Source organism: Acanthaster planci, unplaced genomic scaffold, assembly GCF_054643075.1.
Source record: "Acanthaster planci isolate LZ-2023a unplaced genomic scaffold, COTS_SCS Contig167, whole genome shotgun sequence".
Classification (NCBI taxonomy): domain Eukaryota; kingdom Metazoa; phylum Echinodermata; class Asteroidea; order Valvatida; family Acanthasteridae; genus Acanthaster; species Acanthaster planci.
This window is the reverse complement of record NW_028257788.1, coordinates 8,860-31,314: the sequence shown is the minus strand read 5'-3', so window position 1 is coordinate 31,314 and position 22,455 is coordinate 8,860. Positions and strand designations below refer to the sequence as shown.

General features: G+C 42.4%; 1 protein-coding gene across 5 annotated transcripts; it reads right to left on the bottom strand.

Annotated features, from left to right (window-relative positions):
* Positions 1-21,670, bottom strand: mgat2 (alpha-1,6-mannosyl-glycoprotein 2-beta-N-acetylglucosaminyltransferase). 5 transcript variants are annotated; one of them, XM_022245845.2, is made up of 10 exons: positions 21,523-21,670; positions 13,087-13,740; positions 12,682-12,779; positions 8,779-8,878; positions 7,500-7,630; positions 7,256-7,331; positions 5,118-5,207; positions 2,470-2,594; positions 1,713-2,002; positions 1-959 (listed from the first exon to the last, which is right to left on the bottom strand). In XM_022245845.2, the coding sequence occupies exons 2-9, from the start codon at positions 13,639-13,641 to the stop codon at positions 1,771-1,773; spliced, it is 1,407 nt and encodes a 468-aa protein (XP_022101537.2). In that variant the 5' UTR covers positions 13,642-13,740; positions 21,523-21,670; the 3' UTR covers positions 1-959; positions 1,713-1,770. The 5 variants fall into 5 exon arrangements, with proteins under 5 accessions (XP_022101537.2, XP_022101538.2, XP_022101536.2 ...); XM_022245846.2 differs by having other exon boundaries at positions 21,369-21,643; XM_022245844.2 differs by having other exon boundaries at positions 21,449-21,643.
* Positions 21,671-22,455: the final 785 nt, after the last annotated feature.

Genomic DNA, 22,455 nt, shown 5'->3' with positions numbered 1-22,455 from the left:
GATTCTAAAGCGTGTAAAGGGGAGATCTTTAGAAATAGCCCAGCGGGTTATGCAATTCTGTTTGCCTGAATCCGAATCTCAGCAAGTGCAATTAGCTGATAGTTTCTTTGGAGTAACCGATATCAATCGCTTTCCTATGGCAGTGAGGTGGGCCATGATCGTTCAAGTGCCCATAGAAGAGCACAAATGTAAAGAAAGCATGACGTCAAAATGTTTAAGATTTACACAGGAAAGACTTTCAGCACTCGAGCCAAAACGAGGAAGAAATCAAATGATATGGTGTCTTCGGGAAATGTTCTCCCACATTTTTACATTCAATGAATCCCTTTTTCAACCTTTTAAACCTAAATTTTCAACATTCGTAATTTTTTCTTTTGAATTTCACTTTTTCACAATTTCACTTTTATCCAATGTGTTTTTTCACTCTTTCTTGTCCATGATTTCATATCTTAACTGAACCACATATTCAACACCTTGACCACTCATTCAATGAGGCAGTAGACCTGTTGAATAATGATGGTAAAAGTTAAAATGACAGGACAGAACCAAAATGTGACAAGTCAAAGAACAACATTAGTTTGCTTTTGGTCTGACTATAAGGGAATTCAGTAATTTATCATGATTAAGGGCAACACAAGGAATGCATAAAGTCTGTTCTTAAATAATGTCTTTTGTAGCTTCAGCAAAGAATTACATCTCTGAATGCCTTTATATACATTAACATTTGATTTCATAAACGACAGAAAACCTGCCACAACAAAAGAAGAAAAAATAACTGGTCAGGGATTAAATCTCAATTGTCAGATAGGTGAAACAATGTGAAAGCCATTTGGGTTTCCCTAGTAATAAAAGAGAGGAATCCAGCCTTACGAATCTGCTTTGAAGAAAGGCCGTGTACTGCTGGTTACCACTCACAGTGTTCTTGCACTAGAAATTGTAAAAATCGTGTAGTTCAGCATCTGCGAAAAAAAAGGTGATTCAAACAAATCAGGTCTCTTTAATCAGGACCTGGTGCACAATATTTATACACTTTAGAAAACAAACACGATGGATCTACTATCAAAAAAAAGGTGAAATGATTTGGGCCCTGACAGACACTGAAGCACACATCACCTGGGTGGGGGGAGGGAGAAAGACTGGAGCTACACTCTCTGCTCGGTTAAACAGTGAACCAGAACTCCCACAAAAATTCTTCCCACTTCAAACCTCCTGGATTGTCTAGAGGCCATTACTTTGCACAGTACCCATGGCAATGTTCTTTGCCTTACTTCAGGCTGTATCTAGCCCCCAACTGTAAGACCAACAATGATGGGGCTACTTTGTAAAATTTTACAAAGCCCCTCGGAAAAACTATCCCCTAGTATTTGAAGGAGCTTGAAGAACTGACGTTCATGACTTGTGATTTCAATAGACTTTTCTTGTTTAACTATCACCGTTTTGCCCAACTTGGCTGGCAAACTATGGCTAGCCGTAAGTTACAAAACATGAGAATTTATATGGACCAAGTCTGAAAAATATCTCAATCTATCAAAGCGTGAAACACAAATACTTTTCACGACTATTATGAGGAAAAACTCCTTTTTTAAGACAAATGGTGCATTTCAAAGCAAAACCTGTCACTGGTAAACTTTCCTCAAACTTTGGATGACCACATAAAAATAGGCAACAAGAGAAAGCTCCACTGTCAGATCTTACGGCAAGACGGTACTCACCTCAGAGGGACTATTAGAGGAAAATAAGGCACAAGGGCGTGGCCGACGCGGCCGTTCATCATAACTTCGACTTGGCGGCGGCACCCATCTGGCCGTATGCCATGCAGAGGGCGTGGTCCCGCACGTCCCCCCAGCCCCCGTTGGGGCGGGGCAGCTTCCTGTACAGGGCACGGGTGGGCGGCGTCACAGCCAGGCTGCCAGGGAAGAGGTAGTCGGCGCTGGCTGCCACGGTGCTGTCCAGCTGCTTGACTAGCATGGCTGCGTCGCACCTGCCCTTATGGTGAATGCCGCTGCAAGGAAATGAATGCATACATGTACACTATATTAAAGACAATTATATGAATGAACCAGTTCAGTATTCCCACAGCACAAAAAGAAGTATGCCGTCAGTCGGGATCCAAGAGTAGATCCAGGACAAAATGGGGGCCTGAGCTGTATGAGACTAGGAAATGTGTGACCCACTCTGTGAAAATGAGTCTTAAGTTGCCAGAGCCACTTTTTGAGTTTTCATTTGTACTGGAAAGAGCAAATTGAGTTTTTTTGTTTTGATGTATCACTCAGTTTGACATCCTGATGAAAGTGGATACTCCATGGTAAAAAATGCTGTGGGTTCCTATTGATTTACACTGTGCAAAATTATTCTAAAACACTTTTTACTCCAAAGTAGCTCTGGCGACTTAAGACTCATTTTCGCAGAGTGCCTGTCACTTAAAGGGTACCTGGTTCCAGTGCTACCCGTAAATGCACCAATGCTTACCATTCACCAATGTGAAAGATCCGTGGTGCTTTGGGGACCATGACTGTCAGGCTAGGCTTCAGGCAGGTCAGGCTGACGTGTTGTAATGTCCAGTCCCAGTTGTAGTCGTCGTACTTGCAAAATTCCTGACAAAACACAACCAAACTGTAACGTATAAACTACATAATTTTCTGCACTCTTGGCCCTAGACTGAACCCTGTTTTAATTCCCCCGACCAGAACTGGTAAGCCGTGCGAATACGCAAGGCAGAGATTGAAGAGTGAGGAACGAAAGCCCAGTCTTGACAATTGGGAAAATCTTCCTGAGAAATTCCCAGCATATCTCTCGCTAGGAGCAGTTTAGTCAGGCACTCTGTATATATATGTACGTGTCTGCAGACTGCTAGATAATGGCACAAACTCATTACACTCCTTGAGACAAGACAGGAACGCAGTCTGTACATGTCACATGTACGGCATGTACATCTGCACGTACACGTACATCCATAATTGGAATGGAAGATAACTTTTTTCAATTGAAAATTAATGTAAATTACATGTATCATTGTAAGTAACATAAGGACAAATCAGACAATTTTGTCTCTTTTATCAATCTGTTTACAAAATAAACACTGCTGTTCACGACGGGATTATTTTGACCGCGACTGCTGGGCTGTGGTATGCCCTGAATGGAGGGCTTTGTCCAGCAGCAGGCCCCATTGAACCAGCAGCAGCATGGTGAATAGACTGTATGTGTGGTATGCACTAATCCTCACATAACGGGGCGGTAGTAGCAGTCCTCCATAGCGAAGGGGTTAAAAACGAAACCCGCTCCAAGGCTTCATTCCAGTTACACGTGTAGAACATGTTCTGGGGTACTCTAGTAACTGCAAAACGTTATCGCCACCAGCATCAAACAAAACAAAGTTATTCACTCTTATTGCTTGTTCTGCTAAAACCTTCACAGAAAAATCACCACTGTCAATGACATACTGCACGTGCACCTCATTTCAGTTCAGGCAATGGTTTCAAAATGTTGTCATTCCACAAATGCTCAAACAAATGATTAAATGTGGGCCCGCACAGCTGCAGACTCCAAAGTCAACAACAGCAATTTCAGGCAAGCTACCTATTGATTAAAAAATAGTGTGTAAACACCAAAAGCATGGGATCCATCAAATTTTGCATTAAATACATCTTCGCCATCTGTAGGTACTGCAACCACAAACCAACCTGGCTTGGTTTGTCTCTGTCTGTAATTACTTTGTGTGAAAATTCTCTGCTAAATACGTTGACTGCCACGCATGATTTCAAAGGGGCATTCCCATTTGCCAATTGTACGCATGCGCACATACTTAACAAGTACCTTTCACCAGTCTATTTTAAGAGCATTTTTCAGGTGTTACATGTTATGTCCTCCACGCTGCCAGCAGCCTATTTGTTGTGCTCCTCGGTGATGTCGGCCCATTCAATTTACATTACAACAGCCTTTCATTTGGAATTTCAGGCTATTCATGGTGAAAGACAGCAACAGAGAAGCCTTGGAAATCCCTAAGCACGACACCTTTCCCCAAGACATCGGCTTTTCCGTTAGTGACATGTGGCCACCCCTGCTCACCTCCCAGTCAAACGGGTCCTCTATACCCTGGCACACCCCGACCCCGCCAATGGGTCTCCTATGGGTCTCCCCGGCCACCTCACCCCGCCCCAACCTGTGCCCAACTGACATGCCTCACTGACTTGCTGGACCCCGTCCCGCATGGGTGCCCAGCAGAATCCACCATTGGCATCCTCGTCACACCCCACTGCATCCAGTCACCTCATATATACAGCTCGATCTTCAGCATCTCTTCAGTCTTTTGACGACGGACTGAGCACGCAGTCCCAAACATCGAGTATACTCCCGGTTCTTTTCAGAACCACACATACTCATAAGAGATATATTCCTTTGCACGGTGCTTCCGCAAGCCTTTCCACCTATTGCAGCGTTTCATTTGCTATGAGTAGACTCACAGTGGCGGAATCCAGTACACTTGTGACTACGAGTACACAGTGAATATTCGTAGTTGGCAGTCAACGTGTACGGGACCTGTGCTTGTTGAAATTCTCCTTACAGTTTTGGAGAGGTGGCCACTGTACTCAATCACCATTTCTTATAGAGCACTTTGTGCATTCAATGCTAATGGTTTACAATCCCAATCATCCTTTGAAACTTGCAATTTATGTATAAAATGGGAAAAGGACTGCATGTACATGTAGGTAAATGAACAGATCTGTGGTTCAGCCAAAACAAACATGAAAAACTACAATGAAAAACTGACCATGAAGCACTTCAATTTGGGCTCTAGCAGAGTAAAAAGCAGCATTCCATACAGTGTGGAAGAAATGAGAGCCTTGTCCTCTAAACGTGCCCAGTCGTTCTCGAGGACCAGCAGCACAGTGGCAATGACACTGAATGTGTGCCTGCTGGTTTTTTGGTACAATTTGTCACCAGTTAAGTGAGGCACTAGCACATTTAAGTCCATAACGCTGAGATTCCTTGGCATAGGAATTGTGCAGTATCTCGCGAGCCTCAGTCAACTTTCTGCGACAAAAAATGGAACTACACGTTATCACTCAAGATATTGAAGTTCAGCAAGAACGAACCCTTTTGTGTTTTGGCAAGCTCACCTTCACGCAAGGTTGGAGTCTCTCCCACGTACTCCTGTCCAGGGCCATGCCCATATTGTGCCTGGAAGAGTACCACTGAAGCACGTCTACCTACAGGGTTGGGAGCCAACAAAAAAAAACTCCAACAGTTAACAACGTGGGATACAAAACATGAAACATTACTTAGTGTACATGTACATGTCTGGATTTGTTGTTGGCTGCCTGGCACAAACAGTATTAAGCAAGCTGTGCGTTGCGCCAAGGAAACCTGCCTGGGTGCCCTTAAGCCAGGCACATGACGATGAAGGCAGTACATGAAACTTGAGAACAATCTTGTTGGCAATTTGTGATAAATTATAGTCAGATTGCTGCTCCAAGACATGTCTCACTGGTACCAAACTTAACCACTTGCCACCGGGGATTCCGGTTTGGGACATGTTTTCTTCATACGCGTGGCCAGGGTCTCAGAATTCAGACAAAGGGAACTGGGCCTTGTAACAAAAGACCATACTCACAACAAAAGACCAGGCTGCTGGGAATTACCAACATTTTTTCACTCTCAATAGTGGAGATAATCCAGCCTTGTTTTGAAACAGTATACCACTGTTTGGGGCATTGATCACGAGTGGATTACCACCAGGGACAAAAGCGCCCCACCACCGCAGTGACGAGCCACACAGTACCGCTGCACGCTAATCTAGCCACTATTGAAAAGACGTCAGCAGCGCACTGTGCCAGACAGTCCTTCATGTGGGTGTAAGTGTCCAGTAAATGAAGATATGAATGTTTGAAGAATTTTGAAAACAGAAAAAAATGATCCCGTCCCAGCATCATTAACATTCATAAATGCCCCCGGCGCAATGTGGTAGTGTGTCAATTGCATGTAGCTATAAAGATCAGCACTTCTGATCTGAATCTGATTTGAATCTAGTCAATCCCATGTAGGATCAAAATAAAGCTTATCTAGTTAAATTTGGATCGGACTCGGGCTGATCCTGTAAGACACCGGAAGGGATGGAATTGATCATCTCTAGCAAAATCCGATTTTGTTTTCGCTTTGATTAAAATGCATGAACTTGCTGTCCCTCGCTAGTACATTGTTATTAAATGCAGCAGGGATAATGTTAGGGTTGAGAATTTTTCTTTTCACCACACAAAGCAGCTTAGACCTTACCCAATTTGACATCAACCTTTGTATTCTATGACCCTGCAGGAAGGTCTTTTGGTGAGGCATTGCCACAGTCAAGCATTTTTATTCATACTCCCGACCTCAGGGGGATGTCCTACCATTAATCATTTCGCGCCTGGCCCATGTATATCCATGTTGATTCTGCTGGGCCAGGTGACTTTTCATTTTGTTCTGTTTTAGAAATTCTTTAACCCTAACAGTCCCAAATCTTCAAATTTCAATACAATTTTACATACACCCTTGGGGGTTAGGGTTAAAATTCATAACTTCATTTACTGGATGGTTACACCCACACGAATGACTCTCTGGTGGCTACTCTAATCTGACAGACAACATTTACTGGTGCTTGAGTATTTCAGCCAGGCCTGCCTCTTTGTAAAAAGAGCCCAGATTGTGCGGTGTTATGTAATTTTCTTTTGTTCCCGAAACTGGCACAGTGCACTGCTGATGTCTTTTCAATAGGGGCCAAATTAGCGTGCAGCGGTATTGTATTGCTCATCACTGGAGCGCGCTGGAGTGCTTTTGTCCCCAGTGGTAATCCACTCACGCTAAATGCCACATACAGTGGTATAATCTTTTAAAACAATAACGGATTTCCTCCGCCATTGACACCTGAAAAGACGTTGCCAATTCCCAGCAGCTCAGTCCTTTGTTCCGAGTACGGTCTTTTGTTACAAGGCCCAGCTCTTTTGTCCGGCTTTGGGCTCCCCAGCTTCGTATATAAAGCCTATGTTCCCGAAACCAGGTACCCAGGCACAAATTTTTAAATTTTGGATTTAGTCAGTTCGGATCAGACTCAGCACCTGCTGACAGTTTTGGACCGGATTTGGACTGAGCTACAAAGGCCATCAGATTCGATCAGGGTGAGCCGAAGGTTGCCAGATTCAGACTTTCACCTGGAGTTGTCGGATCGGATTCCCTAATCCAAATCTGACACATATTTTTAAAAAACATAACAACAAAGTTTTACCACATTTCCCCTCTCCTTGTATCGTCTGCTCTTCTCATATGTCCCTAACGTGAAAATATCACACTCAGGACATTTGCTGCAATAAAAGAAAAAAGACGGTAAACTCAAAGGGATAAATTTAACAAATAACTTTTTGCATTTGTTCACAGACACCTCCAAACAGACATCGAGATGGACAATCAGATTAAATCGTACAATGCAGGTACCAGCAGGCCAGTTGAACAGTAGAACACCAACCACTCACCTGCCCTTCAGTTCATACATCTTTTGCAGCAAGTAGTAGGCATCGGGAGTCATGTAGTGGTCCTCTTCAATGAGCAAGACTAGACCTTTGTGGCTCTTGGTGACACCTAGACCCCCAAACACATGCTGGAGCTGTGAAGACATGTTAGTGAACATGGGAAAGAAAGACAGAACATCATCAGAAATGTGAGCTTTTATGCAGGAAACTAGAACTTAATATAAAAAATTAAAAATGGAAAATAAAAAGACTTTAAATGACACGAAGAAATCCAAATATAGAATCCAATCCCCAAGTATCAGAGATTATTTGGGCCTGAAACGAAAGCCAAAAAAAGCCTCATAACTATAAAAGGAGAGTTTGGTCCTCTGGTTATTAAAATGATGGACATTAACCCTAACCCACTAGGACCTTTTTACTAGGGCACATCCTCAATCCTCCAATATCCTCCAATTGCCCAACTTCAAAACCTGCATTCATCCTCAATCCTCCAAAATCCTCCAGTTTTGGGGCTTATGAACAAGATGAAATGTACCCGAATCCTCAATCCTCCAAAATCCTACATAGCCCTACTCTGTTTTTTTGGGGGGGAGGGTTGGGCACATCAGGTGTGTTGCTGAGCTGAAGGTGTTTTTTTGCAGAGTTGGCTAACGGCTTTACTTTTGTCACAAACACAGTGGACACATGCCTTTGTTTAACCCCTTCACGCCAGGATGCGGCTAGGGCCGCCGTAAAAATTGAGATCCTCGGCCCACTTTTCAGCTATTATTCTCGGCCCACGCTCGAGCGAACACGGTAAAAGAAGGCATACATGTACCCTGGCTCTTGTACATGTACATGTATATATGGTGATCGGCCTTTGTGTGTTGCTAAGAAATGAAAAGGCCGAATTTGCATCATAATCACCAGCTTCACAATAGTCCCCACTTTGAAAAGAGGCAACGGAAAAGTGGAAGCGTGAGTAGAGCCGCATGCCACCGAACAATCAGCCATTTCACTGTGTAATTCAAAGCATGCGGAGCACGCAGGGCCACAAACTGAAAATTTGCGGTTTGGCAGGTGGCCTTCGTGGCCAAACGAGGCCGGAATTCTTGGAGTCGGCTTTCAGAAAGAAATTCCCATTGTCAAGGGGTTAATAACAGACTGCAGTTGAGGATTGTGTCATTTATGACCAGCAGCAGTGAACAATGGAACCTGGAGGATTTTGGAGGATTGCGGTGGGTTTAAGGTCCATGTAGGAGGGGGGTGGGGGAGACGCTCATGCTAGTTCCCTGGCTCTCACCTTCCAGAACCAATGATGCTTGGTCATGACAAATCGCACCTCTCGGTAATGACCGTACTTGTCTGGGTGCTCCCAGTTGTTACATTTCCTCTCTTTGGCTCTGGCCAGAAGAAAAATAAAATGGAGGAAAACCAATTCAATCAGACTTTAAAGTGAAACAGATATTCCTGATGTCGGACATCTGATGGTACTGGTACATTAGAAGTAAACAGGGCTGCGTCGATTCAAATAATATACGATTCCAATATTCGACCTTCAATTTGATCGAATATCTGAATATCAAGTCGTGCCGACCGGCAGATTGTTGATGAACAAACCATACACATGTACAAAAATGAAAATCAGTTGTAATAACGGCCACAATTGTATATTATAATCACTATAATAGCTTCTCGAGTATCTCCAGCCAAGATTGTGCAAGATTTAAGAAGGATCAATACTTCTTGTCCAGTTGCAAGTGTATATTCCTTGTAAAATTTTGAATGAATAATGTACTTTTTAAGTCGTTGTAAGGTGTCTGTCGCTTTTCATTTGAATCTGCTCGGAACAAGCCTCCATAGTGCCATTTTTCTCATTTCAAACAAAAGAAAAATTTCCCTTCCTTTTCATGAATTTGCATTCAAATATTCAAATTCAAAAAAAAAATTTAAATATTCAATAACCAATTGAATAATTGGATTTATTCGGATATTCGGCACAGACTTACATGTACGTGTGTACATGTACATGCAAATGTGGAAACACCTGGTCTTTTGGCTCGTCCAGCAGGATTACTGTACCGGTACATGTGCTGGTTGTGTACATGTACATTGTATACATGTACATGTACATGTTTCACATTGTTGTTCAATATACATGTACATGTACCGGTACATGTATGAGTATCAGTATGTACAGTAGGAAATCACTTCATCGGGGGGGGGCCTACTCCTCGGGGATTAACATTATACATGTACATGATATAAGCACATGTCCAGGTACATGTACATAAGTATGAACTTCACATGTACATCAACTCACATACACATGTAAGCTGATGGGGAGGAGGATTACTGTCCAAGGAATAAGAGGCAACGGATTGTTCACCATCAGCAATACCCCAAAGTAACAGGGCTATGCATGTACTGTACCTGTGTACCGTATTTTACAGAACTGAGTGATTTTTGTTTTCATGAGGTAACATCCAAGTACATGTACACTGTGCGTGCACTCACATACACTTACATGTACCTTACATACCTAGAGTGGACACTCCTTTCTTTTTGTGCAGTTAAGAAAACTCAGTGAAAATACTTGTTTTTCTTGAACTCAGAGCACCATTTTCAGCTGGCTTTTTGTACAAGGTTTCCTCGACTATTCCTGTTCCTTTAACGACGGATGACTACAACCCCAAAACGCCACTAAACTTCTTTTTCAGAGAAGGCGAAACGTCCTGTGGACATGTGTAAGTCCACAGAATGTCTTCCTTTCCTACATCGTGTAGACATCTTTTGTTCACAAGTCCACACTACATGTACATGTAGGTACATGTACACGTACATGTATGTAAGGTTAGCGCACTCGGTACATGTATGCACATTGTCACCCATCTTTATTTCAATAGTTTAAAGGCTTTCACTGTTTCTGAAATTCCATGAGAAATGGGTTAATTAACTGTTTAATAATGTTTCTATCAAACGTTTTCGAAAACAGTTTTATCCAAATTTTTTTTTCCTGTAACAGTGTGATTTCTGTAACTTTGTGAAAACAGAAACCGTTCACACCAATGTCTGGCAAGCATGCACACACTTTGTGAAACCAAAATTTCTCATGGAGCAGTTTTCCTAAAGTCATAATGGACTGGACTTGGATTTATTTTGTGGTGTCGGTGATGACAGGAGCATACTCCCTGAAGTGGTCTGATGAGGACCTACATGTACCTGTGCAAGGTCAGGCACCTGTGACATTTCACTGGATAAGTCATAATGATCTTCCCTTCCCTGTGGGGTAATCAACACTGTCATGACTGTACATGTACTTGTACTGTATACACGTACACGTATGTACATGTAGGTAGTATCCTGGTAAGGTACATTTGCACTGTACTGGTACAGTACATGTACAGTACACATACTCCACAGGAGTACACACTAGTACATGTACATCAAACTGCTCTGACTCACTCCACAATGGAAGCCGTTGATTGGACTCTGTATATCAGTACCATACATGTCCACATGCATTGTACATAACACACGAATGCCTACATGTATATGTACATGTAGGCCTACCTGGACATGTTATACATTATCATTGAACATGTACATGTACATGTACTCATTGATCTCCCTAATTCGTTGTTCTCCCTCCTTCATTCCAATGAAATATTCAAGATATACATGTACGTACATGTACATGGGTACATGTATGTGGGTATTAGCTTCTATTGTGTGCATTCGTGAAGTGGTACAAAAAGTGCATGAATGTGCATAGAATCCTCCTTGTCTGTAAGTACAGATATGGTACATGTACGGTTTCTGTATGAGCCACATGTAGTTACCCATAGTTTTGTCAATTTGTCTTAATAAAGCATTTCTATCTGTATTTGCACCCTTTTGATCTGGTTTTTAAATGTGCATGTACAAGTACATGTACTTTTCTTGTATTTTGTCAAACATCTTTTGTTTTTCGATCCTGTGTATATTACTAAGTGTACTTTCAAATATGGAAATAAATGTTGAGATGAGAAAAAAAAATTACAGAACATTTTAAATATCACACACTTGGCATCACAAATTTCCAAAAATAAAAAAAATTATGAATCTTTTAATTCATAGCTATGTACAATACCAACTGGTTTTGACAGCATGTACACGTACATGTACATGCATACAGTGTGCATATCCCTATGCACAAACTGTATTCTTATAACAAACATCGACAAAGTTTGCAAAATCGTGGAACCTTACTGTCCAAATGCGCAAACACCCTGCCGATTGTACACATAGCTCTTTATCAATCAATTTTTGTTGGACAATTGGTGGTGTCAATTTGAACACAGGTGTCACACATTTCATTGATCTGTGACACGTTCAATATCCGGTACACCACCACTGTACATGTAAGTGTATGCCATGGTAGTGATGGTACGCATGTACATGTAGAGTGTACATGTACAAGTACAGGTACATGGGTTCACAGTTTGGGATATTTTGTTCGGGAAAAACGAAATAAATAAAATACATGTACATGTTCGAATACAAATTACATGTACATCGAAACCAAACACAACATGTACTGTAGGCACATGTATAATGTACATGTACATGTTGTGTTTGAACATGTACATGATGTACATGTACTGCAATCAGAGAACACAACGCAACAATGAAAACCCACAACGTTTGCCATTTTAACAAACTCTACTGAATTATGCAGACTTCAGAAATGAAAATAAAATTCCATGACTCTAGTGCACTGCACTTTCCGAACGTTAAAAAAATCTTGATTGTTCTTGCTTTAGACAGAATTGTTATTCAATTTTTGCAGTCAAATATGGACGGAACCAAATTTACCGCATATGTCAGTCTCGACAAATAGACCTTTATGTAAAAAACAGAAAGCACTCTTTATGTAGTTTCATTCCAGTACTGGTACAGTGTACATGCACATGGCCTGACTAGTAACTCACAGGGGCATGAGAAGAGGGAAGGCTGCAGACTGCTCTATTTAAAGCATAAATGATGCATAACCTATGGGGAAACACTGCTAAGGTGAAACCTGCATAATGTGCTCCAGCCTCTGCACCTCAGTGTCATAAATGTACCCGTACAGTGTACACGTACATGTACATTTACCACAGTGGCAGCACATGCAACCTGCCCTTCCAACTTAGATCAGGGAGGTGGGGGGAGGGGAGCTTACTTGTCTCTCTTCATGTCTCTAGGGCAGTCACCGGGATCCTCTCCTGGAAACTCATTCTCGTAGATTTGCAATAAATACGGATAAAAAATTTGCATAGTCTGCAACAGAAGAGAGGGCAAAATCATTGTAGGTTTCCTGACTGAATAAATGACGGATCTCTGCAGAATGTTTCCACTGGGTTCACTGGCAGCTCAATTCCATTTCTTAAAGAGCTAATCCCTCACCACTGACCCTCCTGTATCAATGTAACATGCAACAGACTGAAGTCAACTCTGTTTCCCTACATGTACATTCACATTACTTAGTCTTTAAACATGTACTGTTAGTTTAAATGACGAGGGAATATGCAAAAAAAAAACAACAATGGAGAGGCAATGGACCATGGATTGTGTTAAACATGCATACCTGACAAAAGTCAACCGTTTTGACCAGAGCGTTGATCTCCTCTGAGTAATAGTCATGGCTGAATATGAGCAGGGAATCACCAATGTCCCGCACTCCCCGCAAGGAATCGATGAGGTAACGTAGATACTCCAGTCTCTTGTGCACCATGACCAAAATGACGACACTGGCATTGGACCGCGACGGGAACCGGGCCAGGTTGTGAATCTCCTCCCGGCTGTTGATCTCCAGGATGGCCTGCCTGATTCGCTCCGCCTGCCCAGTCCTGTTGGTGCCGACGTTGACGGGGTTGACCACGGGGATCTCGGAGTCGGACTGTTTGACCGGAGGCTGCACAGCCACGTCCGACTTGTCCTGTTTTTCAAGTCTAGGCACCCTGGCGTCTTCCATCTTTGGCCGCACAGGCTCGACCGGGTTTGCCGCATTTGGAGACTGCTGTACACGGCTGTCCCCATCATGCCGATTCCCGTCACTTGCATCATTGGTGACCCTGTACACGGTGTACATGAGGAGGCATGTGACAGCTATCACCAGTTTGTGGATTCTTCGTAACCTCATACTGACTTCAATTCTCCTTCTCCCGGGTCTGCCAAGAAGGCACTCGATCACTAAATGGGCCTGACCTGAAACTTACATGTAGCTGTGCTTGGGCTACCTCTGTAGGGTGGGGGAAAGAAAGACAGAGAAATACATGTACCAGTAGATCAACAATATGTACATATGCAACACAAAAATGAAAAATTACAATTTGTGGCAAGGTGTTATTCTATCACCTACAAAACAATAAATTTGATTGGTCTATATTAAATATGATCACAAACTGAGAAACAATCAGTCTAACACTTTAGCAGTGCTAAAGTAGCACTGCTCTATGGCAAACATACATGTGTAAGATTGTCAATGCCAACACTGCACTGTCTCCATTCTCCTCTGTTCTGGCTATTCATTCACCTGGGCGGGGCAAAGGCAAGGCACAGCAGCAGCAGATGGCTTCAGATGTGATCATGACAGGCAGGATATTACACTTGCAAATGGACCTGACAATGACAATCTGCAAACTGCTCAGCTGGAAAGCTCAGCTGATTTGCCCGCCCAGCTTTGAGGGGACAATTCAAATGCATGTGAGTGCATTGTACACTGACAACTCCACTGTGCATCTGAATATTCTGAACACTGCACTACTACATGACCGTACACTATACACATCTAATACATGTACAGGTGCATGCATCTGTGTCGTATAGGTGCATATTTTACAGGATGACACTTTAACAAAAAGCAAAAAGCTTATGAACGCGACAGATTTTTCTAATGTCTTACATACATGTACATATGCTTACATGTGTCTTGTAAAACAAAATTCTTCTAATCGAAAATGTTACAAATTTACGTCAGAATTGAGACAACAGATCTTTACTAACTCATGGCGCAAACGACTGCAGATACATATGTGACCCACTCTGTGAAAAGGAGTCTTAAGTCACCAGAGCCACTTTTTGAGTTATCATTTGTAGTAGAACATTGTAGAAAGAGCAAATTGAGTTTTTTGTTTTGATGTATGACAGTCACTATCACTCAGTTTGGCATCCTAATGAAAATGAACACACCATGGTGACAAATGCTGTGGGTTTCTATTGATTTACACTGTTCAAAATTATTCTAAAACACTTTTTTACTCCAAAGTAGCTCTGGCGACTTAAGGCTCATTTTGGCAGAGTGGGTCACATATACATGTACATGTACTTAAATTTAGTTCTCCCGTTGTGTATGCAGCATACATGTTCTTGAATGTACTGGTACCTGCATCAGGATCTGGTGATGATAGGCAGGTGCTTGGGGCAAAATAGCGTGCACATAGGGTGCATGTGCATGCCAGTACATCATCTTGGCCAATTAATAACAAGGTTATGAAAACAGCCTCCAGATTTGAGTGTTTGGACAACAAGGGCTTCATTAGTCATTTGCCTCTGCAGAGTAAACATGGTAAATGTCAGGTTGGGACAGCATACTAAAAGCTGGAGCTTTTAGCAAAATGAAAACCAGGAAATTTAAAGAAAATAAAGCCAATGTTGAGGGTGCACCTATGAGCCTCAGTCCTTCAAAAATCCTCCAACTGCCCCCCATGGAAAAGTTGGATACAGCCTCATCAGTCCTCCAAAATCCTCCGTTGTTTTTTCTCTTGAATGATGTCCTTAGAAGGGTGACCTGCCTTAATCCTTCAATATCTTTCAGCAATCCGTGTCGTACGTGGCATGCGTGTTGAGGCAGGACAGATACAAGTACACATCCATCCTGGAGCACTGAGGACGATTTCACATTTAATCTAATGGTAGGCCTCAATTTGTGCTTGGCTGAGCATACCGGTACAGGTACATGTACATGTCAACAGCACCAGGTCCACCCTTGACACAATGCACCCTTTGCAGTCGGCCACACTTTGCTGCCATCCAACCTCCCACATCCAAATCATTCCAAACTGCCCATGGATATACATGTACGTGAATGTGTACATGCATATGATCCAGAGTCTAAGTCTCAGTGTTCCATTCACTGTTTCGCTATGTGCCTGACATGCACACTTGGATCTCCACGCAAGTCACACATGCGTACATAGTACTACATGTGTACATGTACATGTAGTACATGTAAAACTTCCGCTGGGGGAAAGACATGTACCAGTACATGTAGGTCAATGTACATGAACATGTTCATGTACTGTGTGTACACATCACCCTACATGTACATGTACATGTACACGTCCATACGTGTACGTGTACATGTAGAACTTTACATGTACATGTACAGTGTGTACATTACACATTATGCATTGCCAAAAAGATAATGAATCAAGTACATGTACCGGTATGCACGGTGCACACATGTCAATGAGAATTTCTAATGCCTGAAGATATAATGGCAAAGGAATACACTTACTTGTAATTGAATGTACACGTACCTGCACACACCCAGTACCATTCAAAACTCACCATCTGCTCAAGTCCTAACAGAGGACCGACCAATACAATACGGTACTCAGACTGAACTTTTGCATGCACTGTGCATGGCCATGTACACGTACGGTATGATCTACCAGTACATGTACATCATTACATGCATATTGTGTACATGTGTGTGACAGCGATCAGTGGGCAGTACAAGGTTAAATTACTATACCGGTAAATGTCCGTTCATCCAACCGTGAATATGAATGATGAAATAGCAATTCAGGATATGATTGGTGCTTGACTGACTATGAATACAGACCACTCTCAGTTTGTCTCCAATTTACATGTGTACACGGGTGTGTATGGGCGGCCAAAGTCACGTGTAATCCTTTGGTTTTTTTATTTTTTAAATTTACCTTAAATTCCTTCAAACTTTACATTTGTCCTATTAATTCTAAGCAGGGTTGGGTTTTCATTAAGCATTCATTAGTGCTGTATGTACACACTGGTACATTGTATAACATTATCAGGTGTTCTGATACAATATACATGTAGTATAGTGTACATGTAGCTGTACGGGATGTTTAACACTGTGAATTAGGCCTATTGTTTTACTTTTGTACTGATCTAGTTTTAGCAGCCACCTGTAGGAAAAATGCGACTGTGACATAAAAAAGATCCTATTGATCAAGTTCCACATGCAGTTTGTGAGAAGGCACTGTATATACAGTATACATGTACATAAAAGAGTTCATACATGTACAGTGTATATATACAAGTGAACCTGTGTAGAACATGTAGCAGGAATTTTGTCACTGGTGCAGACCATAGGCCTCTGTGGGTATGTAGTGTCCCCAATGTGTTTTCCTCCTTCCAAGTTCCAACTGCAGATTATAGCAACCCCAAAACAGACTTGTGAAAGCTGCGCCAGCACTGTTGGTCTCCTGTTAGAGAATGGTCCCCCCAGCTTTCCCAGGAAAAACAGCCAGCAGCTTTGACCACAAAAAGAATTCCACAGCTGGGTGGGCAATGACAACATGGTTTTACATGTATGAAATGTTTTCTTGGCATATTGCAATTGTATACGTGTACATGTTTGTACATGTGCATCAATGGGAAGTCCATGACAGATGTTTTCCGTTACCCAACTCAGCAGTTAACCACACAGAATGTTGCCTTTATGAGCAAATAGAAAAGGTACACGTATTAAATCAAAAACGTGAATAAATACATGTACATACATTTGATTAGTACTGGAACCAGTTTGCACCGGTATGGCTGTTCCATTTTTATAATTAGGTAATAAATGTGCTTGGCCAGTCTTATAAATACGTTTTAAGGCCACCTCATGACAATGGATGTGACTAATGCGGCTCAGGCAGTACCAGTGATAATTCTCCTGTGCCAAGCATGTATGTATTTATTCCCATTCACTCTTTTTAAGTCAGAGTCAAAAGAAGTCAATATATGATAACTACGTTGCACACAGTCTCTTGATCAATAAGGACAGAGTAAACTGTCTTGTATCCAGGTTCAAGAGCATCTTTTTTTACACAGCTGGCATGAGTACATCTCAAGTTGAACATTGTTGAACAAAAATGTAGGGAGACTGTACCCAAAAACCTTTCAGCACTATGAAGTATGTAAGGGCTGGTTCATACGCGCTGCGTTTGCATACACGCAGTGCGTAATGTGAACGCCGCATTCAACATTCACACTTTCATCTTTTCTCAAGTCTGCGTGTGTGTATCCCACGAAAGTTTAAAAATTTCAATTTGTCCGACTACACATATATTTGATGCATACGCACGATCCATTATTTTCACAAACTGCGTAAAAGGGCGCACATTTTCAATACACAGTGCACTTTCATTCACACACTGCAGACACCTCAAAAGAGAACTTCGCGCTGTGTACACAGTGAATACGTGGCGAGTATGAACCAGCCCTACACCTGTACAGTATGTGTACCGGTACATGTACAGACCTGTATATACATGTATACCGTTGAATCTTGTTAATAAGAGATTACTGTATACTTTGCAGTCACAATGTACAGTACCTTGTTACAATGTATATTAGGAACCTTAATCAAGAATAAAAACGATGACGAACAAAGAACTGAGACCCCAAAGTTTCCTTGTTACAAGCAGAATGATGCTGAACAGTGCTCCCCTTTGACTTTATCAGTCCCCAGTCTAATTGAGCAAGTCAGAAAGCAGAGTACTGTGGATTGGATAATTACCATATGTACAAATACCATACATGTAAACATAGTAGTGTAGGTGGGAGAAGGGTCTACTGGAAAGATCCAAGTCTTTTCCTAAATTGAAGGACATGTTTTGGGGGTGTTTTACATGTAAATCGAATTCAAGTTAAACACTAGTACATGTACAGCGTGAGTCAGTAGACCCTACAGTGCATGCCCAAAATGAAGTGTACCCGAGGTCATTCTGGAACGGCATTGGCTTTGGGGCTTTGGTGATGCTACATGTATGTCACAGCCAACATTATGGTAAGATAAGTATTTGATTTACCTCTAGAGCTCTCAGCAGGATGGAGAGTTGGAACAAAAAGTTGACAAGCCTAGACCATGACACATACATGTACATGTAAGTAAGTATGTACAAAACTCATAAAAAGGCTACCGTACACAACAACACTTATCTTCAAAAAATCTTGAATTTTCAATTCTGATTGGTCAATCCATGGCAACAAAAAGTATGTACACTGTAAACATGTACATGTAACTGTATAGCACAGTTCACATCAAACCCCGTGTAATGCACTATTCTAAAATAAACACATTGCACTATTTTTAAGCTAAAAAGCAAAATGCATATCTGCAAAAAATTGAAAAATGCTGCAAATTCAAAGATGACGCGTTTGCGGCCACGCCATGTTTACTTGAAGATCAATCTATCAGCATGTACATGTAGTGCGACTGTGTCCCATATACAGTACCGGTACCACAAGGCCATTTTTGTGTCCCGTATCAGCCTTGTGGTATACGGAACACAGACACTCTACATACATTATTCCGTGTTCCACTCACCCTCGTGTGATAAATACATGTACATGTAATAATGTCAGGTAACATGTACACGACAGAGGCCAACATTCAATGCTAAATCTTGTGCACAAGCAGTGCAGTTGTTACACCCTTATTACAGTACCGTACATGTATTACCGATCATGCTGATAGTGTCTGTCCACGGACAGTCCCAACTATAAATGTACATGTACATGTACATGTACTGGTACAGAGCTACGTTTAGGTCAGCCAACCTGTACATGACCAACCGATGACAGAATGCTACTGTGTGCTGTAGCGTGTTAGCATACCAGTGCAAGCACCATCGTCATTGTCAGGAGTCAGGACGTCAGACATGCCTTACTATGGGGGAAGGAATTTTAACCTAACCTCTGCACTAAACGATGTACCGGTACAGGTAGTTGAGCCCAGTGATAAGTTTGTCTACAGCCTTGCCGGCAAAGGCAAGACTGGTCACTATTACTCACACTGGCACTCCTTGTGACTGGTGGTCACCACACGAAGGTCATTTTGAAAACAAGCATAGGCCAAGCTGTACGTGTGCATTGTACAAAACCGCTTGTCACTACTCTGTGTGATTTAAGGCCCTACATGTACAACTAAATGGATGCATAATGCTACAGCCTACAGGGTTTTGACTGCAGCCCACTTTGTCAAATCGGGGTACATTTCTCAGTAGGGGTACACATCACAACTTGGAGACAATCTCTAAACTCGGAGACAGTCTCTTTATTAAGGGACAAAATCAGTCCCCCTTAAAAGTGCAAATATCTCTTGACCCCTTCGCACCGGGAGGCGGCTATAGCCGCCATAAAATTTGAGATCCTCGGCCCGCTTTTCAGCTATTATTCTCGGCCCACCCTCGAGCGAACACGGTGAAAGAAGGCAGACCCTGGCTCTTGTGTGTATGGTAATTGGTTTTTGTGTGTAGCCCAGAAATGAAAAGACCGATTTTGCATCATAATCAGCAGCTTCACAATAGTCTCCACTTTGAAAAGAGGCAATGGGAATGTGGAAGCGTGAGTAGAGCCGCATGCCACCGAACAATCAGCCTTTTCTCTGTGTAATTCAAAGCGTGCAGAGCACACAGGGCCACAAACCGAGAATTTGCGGTTTGGCAGGTGGCCTTCGTGGCCAAGCGAGGCTGGAATTCTTGGAGTCAGCTTTCGGGAAGAAATTCCTGTCGTCAAGGGGTTAAACAGTCAGACTTTTTTGAAGTGGGCTTCACATGTACTATATATGTACATATACATGTACATGTAGCTTGGGGAACCTACATGTACCATTGCCCTGGGGAAAATAAATGTCGTAATTGGATTGCGCAGAAGAAAACACCCAAGGCTGCCATTAAAAAACTCTACTATTTGCATGAACATGGACAAGCAATTCTAGGATTGCAACAAGCAGGAGTATGCAATGGAACATATAGGGTGGGAAAATTACTGCATCAAAACAACTGATCAATCATTTACATGCAGTAAATCAAGCTAGTACTTGTAGTAGTGATATTGTACAAACTTCATAAAAACAACTTAATGTTTGGCCTATACATGTATCGGAACCCTGTACATGTATTAACAGGGAATATGGGGGAAAATTGATAATAGAAAATGGACTTTTTTTATTCCAGCACACTTGAAGAAAAGTTCCCTTAACACTTGAGGCATTTTCTCTTTTAGCGGACTGGTACCCAAACGACTTTTCCACATTTAAGAACCATCTCCAACTTAAGTTATGATGTGTTTCGATCTCATGTCGTCAAGAGAATGTGAAGGTGGTGAGTAAAGCTCCAATTTTTGTCAAGAAATAGACCTCGTCTTAAAAACCACAGGTCATCAAATTTAGCCTATGTAGGCCTGCCTACCCCAATTTGACATAACTCATTTAACTGGGCTGCGTTAAAAAACACACAGTGTTACAAACAATTTAAGTGGCCTAGTCATAGACAAATGATAGAGTATAGCCTAGGCCTAGGCTTACCCCCGGAAATGTGGGGTCTGATGTCCGCCCATGCTCCCGCGAACGTGGGAGCATCTGTTCCTTGCTCTAGTCTATGGTGGGAGCGGGGCAGACCCCACAGTTCTGCTGGGGGTCAGGGCCTAGGCTACATTATACATAACATACAGCCATGACAGCGTGCGGTACCGGCGGTACATGTAGAGTAGAGACTGACTCAGAACATGGAGACATGGAGGTACGTACATGTACATGCATGGTACACGTCATGTACATGTATATGTATGTACCGGTACAGTACAGTAGTTTCTACGGGAAACCGTTTCTACCTCCATGCTCAGGAAGTTGGAGTTCTGCTACAGAGACAGTAGTCAGTACCATCAACGTTAGTAATAACTGGTTATCATACCCAAATGTGAGGTATTCGTGACCATGGAGGAGAGAGCAACAATCTTAAAGTTTCCATTGAACCACTGGCTTTACCCGCTGAGTGAAGACAATGCGACAAAGTCTTCCTGGATTCCCGCTATCTTCCAGGATGTCAAGATCGTGGCCGACTGTCATTAGGCCTACACTATGTACATGATATGTGCATGATGCACGACGCACGTACGGGTAGGGTAAATGCTGTGCGCGATTGTGAGAATTGCGCGGTCGTTCAATCGCCCTGCGCGGTTGGTCGATCTATGGTCGATCCTGCATGAATCTCGAAGTACACCTCAACTCCCCTTTTCCAAAAACAGTCTTTAAAAACCATAAAGTACAAAGAAATGTCGATTGGCCTATGGCTGGATTATTGAAATATCAAGCAATTATGGAATGTTCGCGCAAATTGAAAATCGGGCGGTCGCGCATATCGACCGATCGCTCCCAGCGCAGCATCGATACGCTGCAGAAACCTGCTCATTGCAAATACGCGCTGCATACTAGCTTTGCACGATCGATCCGATCGAGATTGACTCAACCTCATTCTCAAATAATCAAGCAGGTACCAAGTGGCAGGTACACCCCGGGCCGGCCCTGGCCCTTTGCACGTTAGCTATTGCAAAAAACGGTTAACATGTGAATACCCAGGGGAAAAACGTTGACACAAATTTCTAGTGAACTAGACTTTACAACTCGTTAGAGCTACACATTTTAGCTGATGGTTACATCAAACATCTAAGCAGCGCGTAGAGCGGACTTTGTACATGTACAGCATTGTACAGGACGTGTTGTAACAGCGGTGTCATTTGTCGGTCCTTCCGGTTCGGGGGATGGGAGGGGCTCCGCTTACGTTGTGCATGTTAAACGCCGTGGTGCCACACTGGTTGTATACGTACAGGGAGTTCGATTAAATTTTTTAAAGAAAATTTACGAAACCAACTATAATTGGAATGAATGAATAAATAAGTGGCTACATTTTGGATGAAATCC

What these genes read in the sequence shown, in the direction of transcription:
- mgat2 (XM_022245845.2), bottom strand. Translation starts at nt 13,641, where the DNA reads ATGAGGTTACGAAGAATCCACAAACTGGTGATAGCTGTCACATGCCTC. An exon ending in AAACGGTTGACTTTTGTCAG is followed by an intron (nt 12,780 to 13,086) that starts GTATGCATGTTT and finishes CTTCTGTTGCAG; the next exon opens with ACTATGCAAATTTTTTATCC. An exon ending in AGAGACATGAAGAGAGACAA is followed by an intron (nt 8,879 to 12,681) that starts GTAAGCTCCCCT and finishes TCTTCTGGCCAG; the next exon opens with AGCCAAAGAGAGGAAATGTA.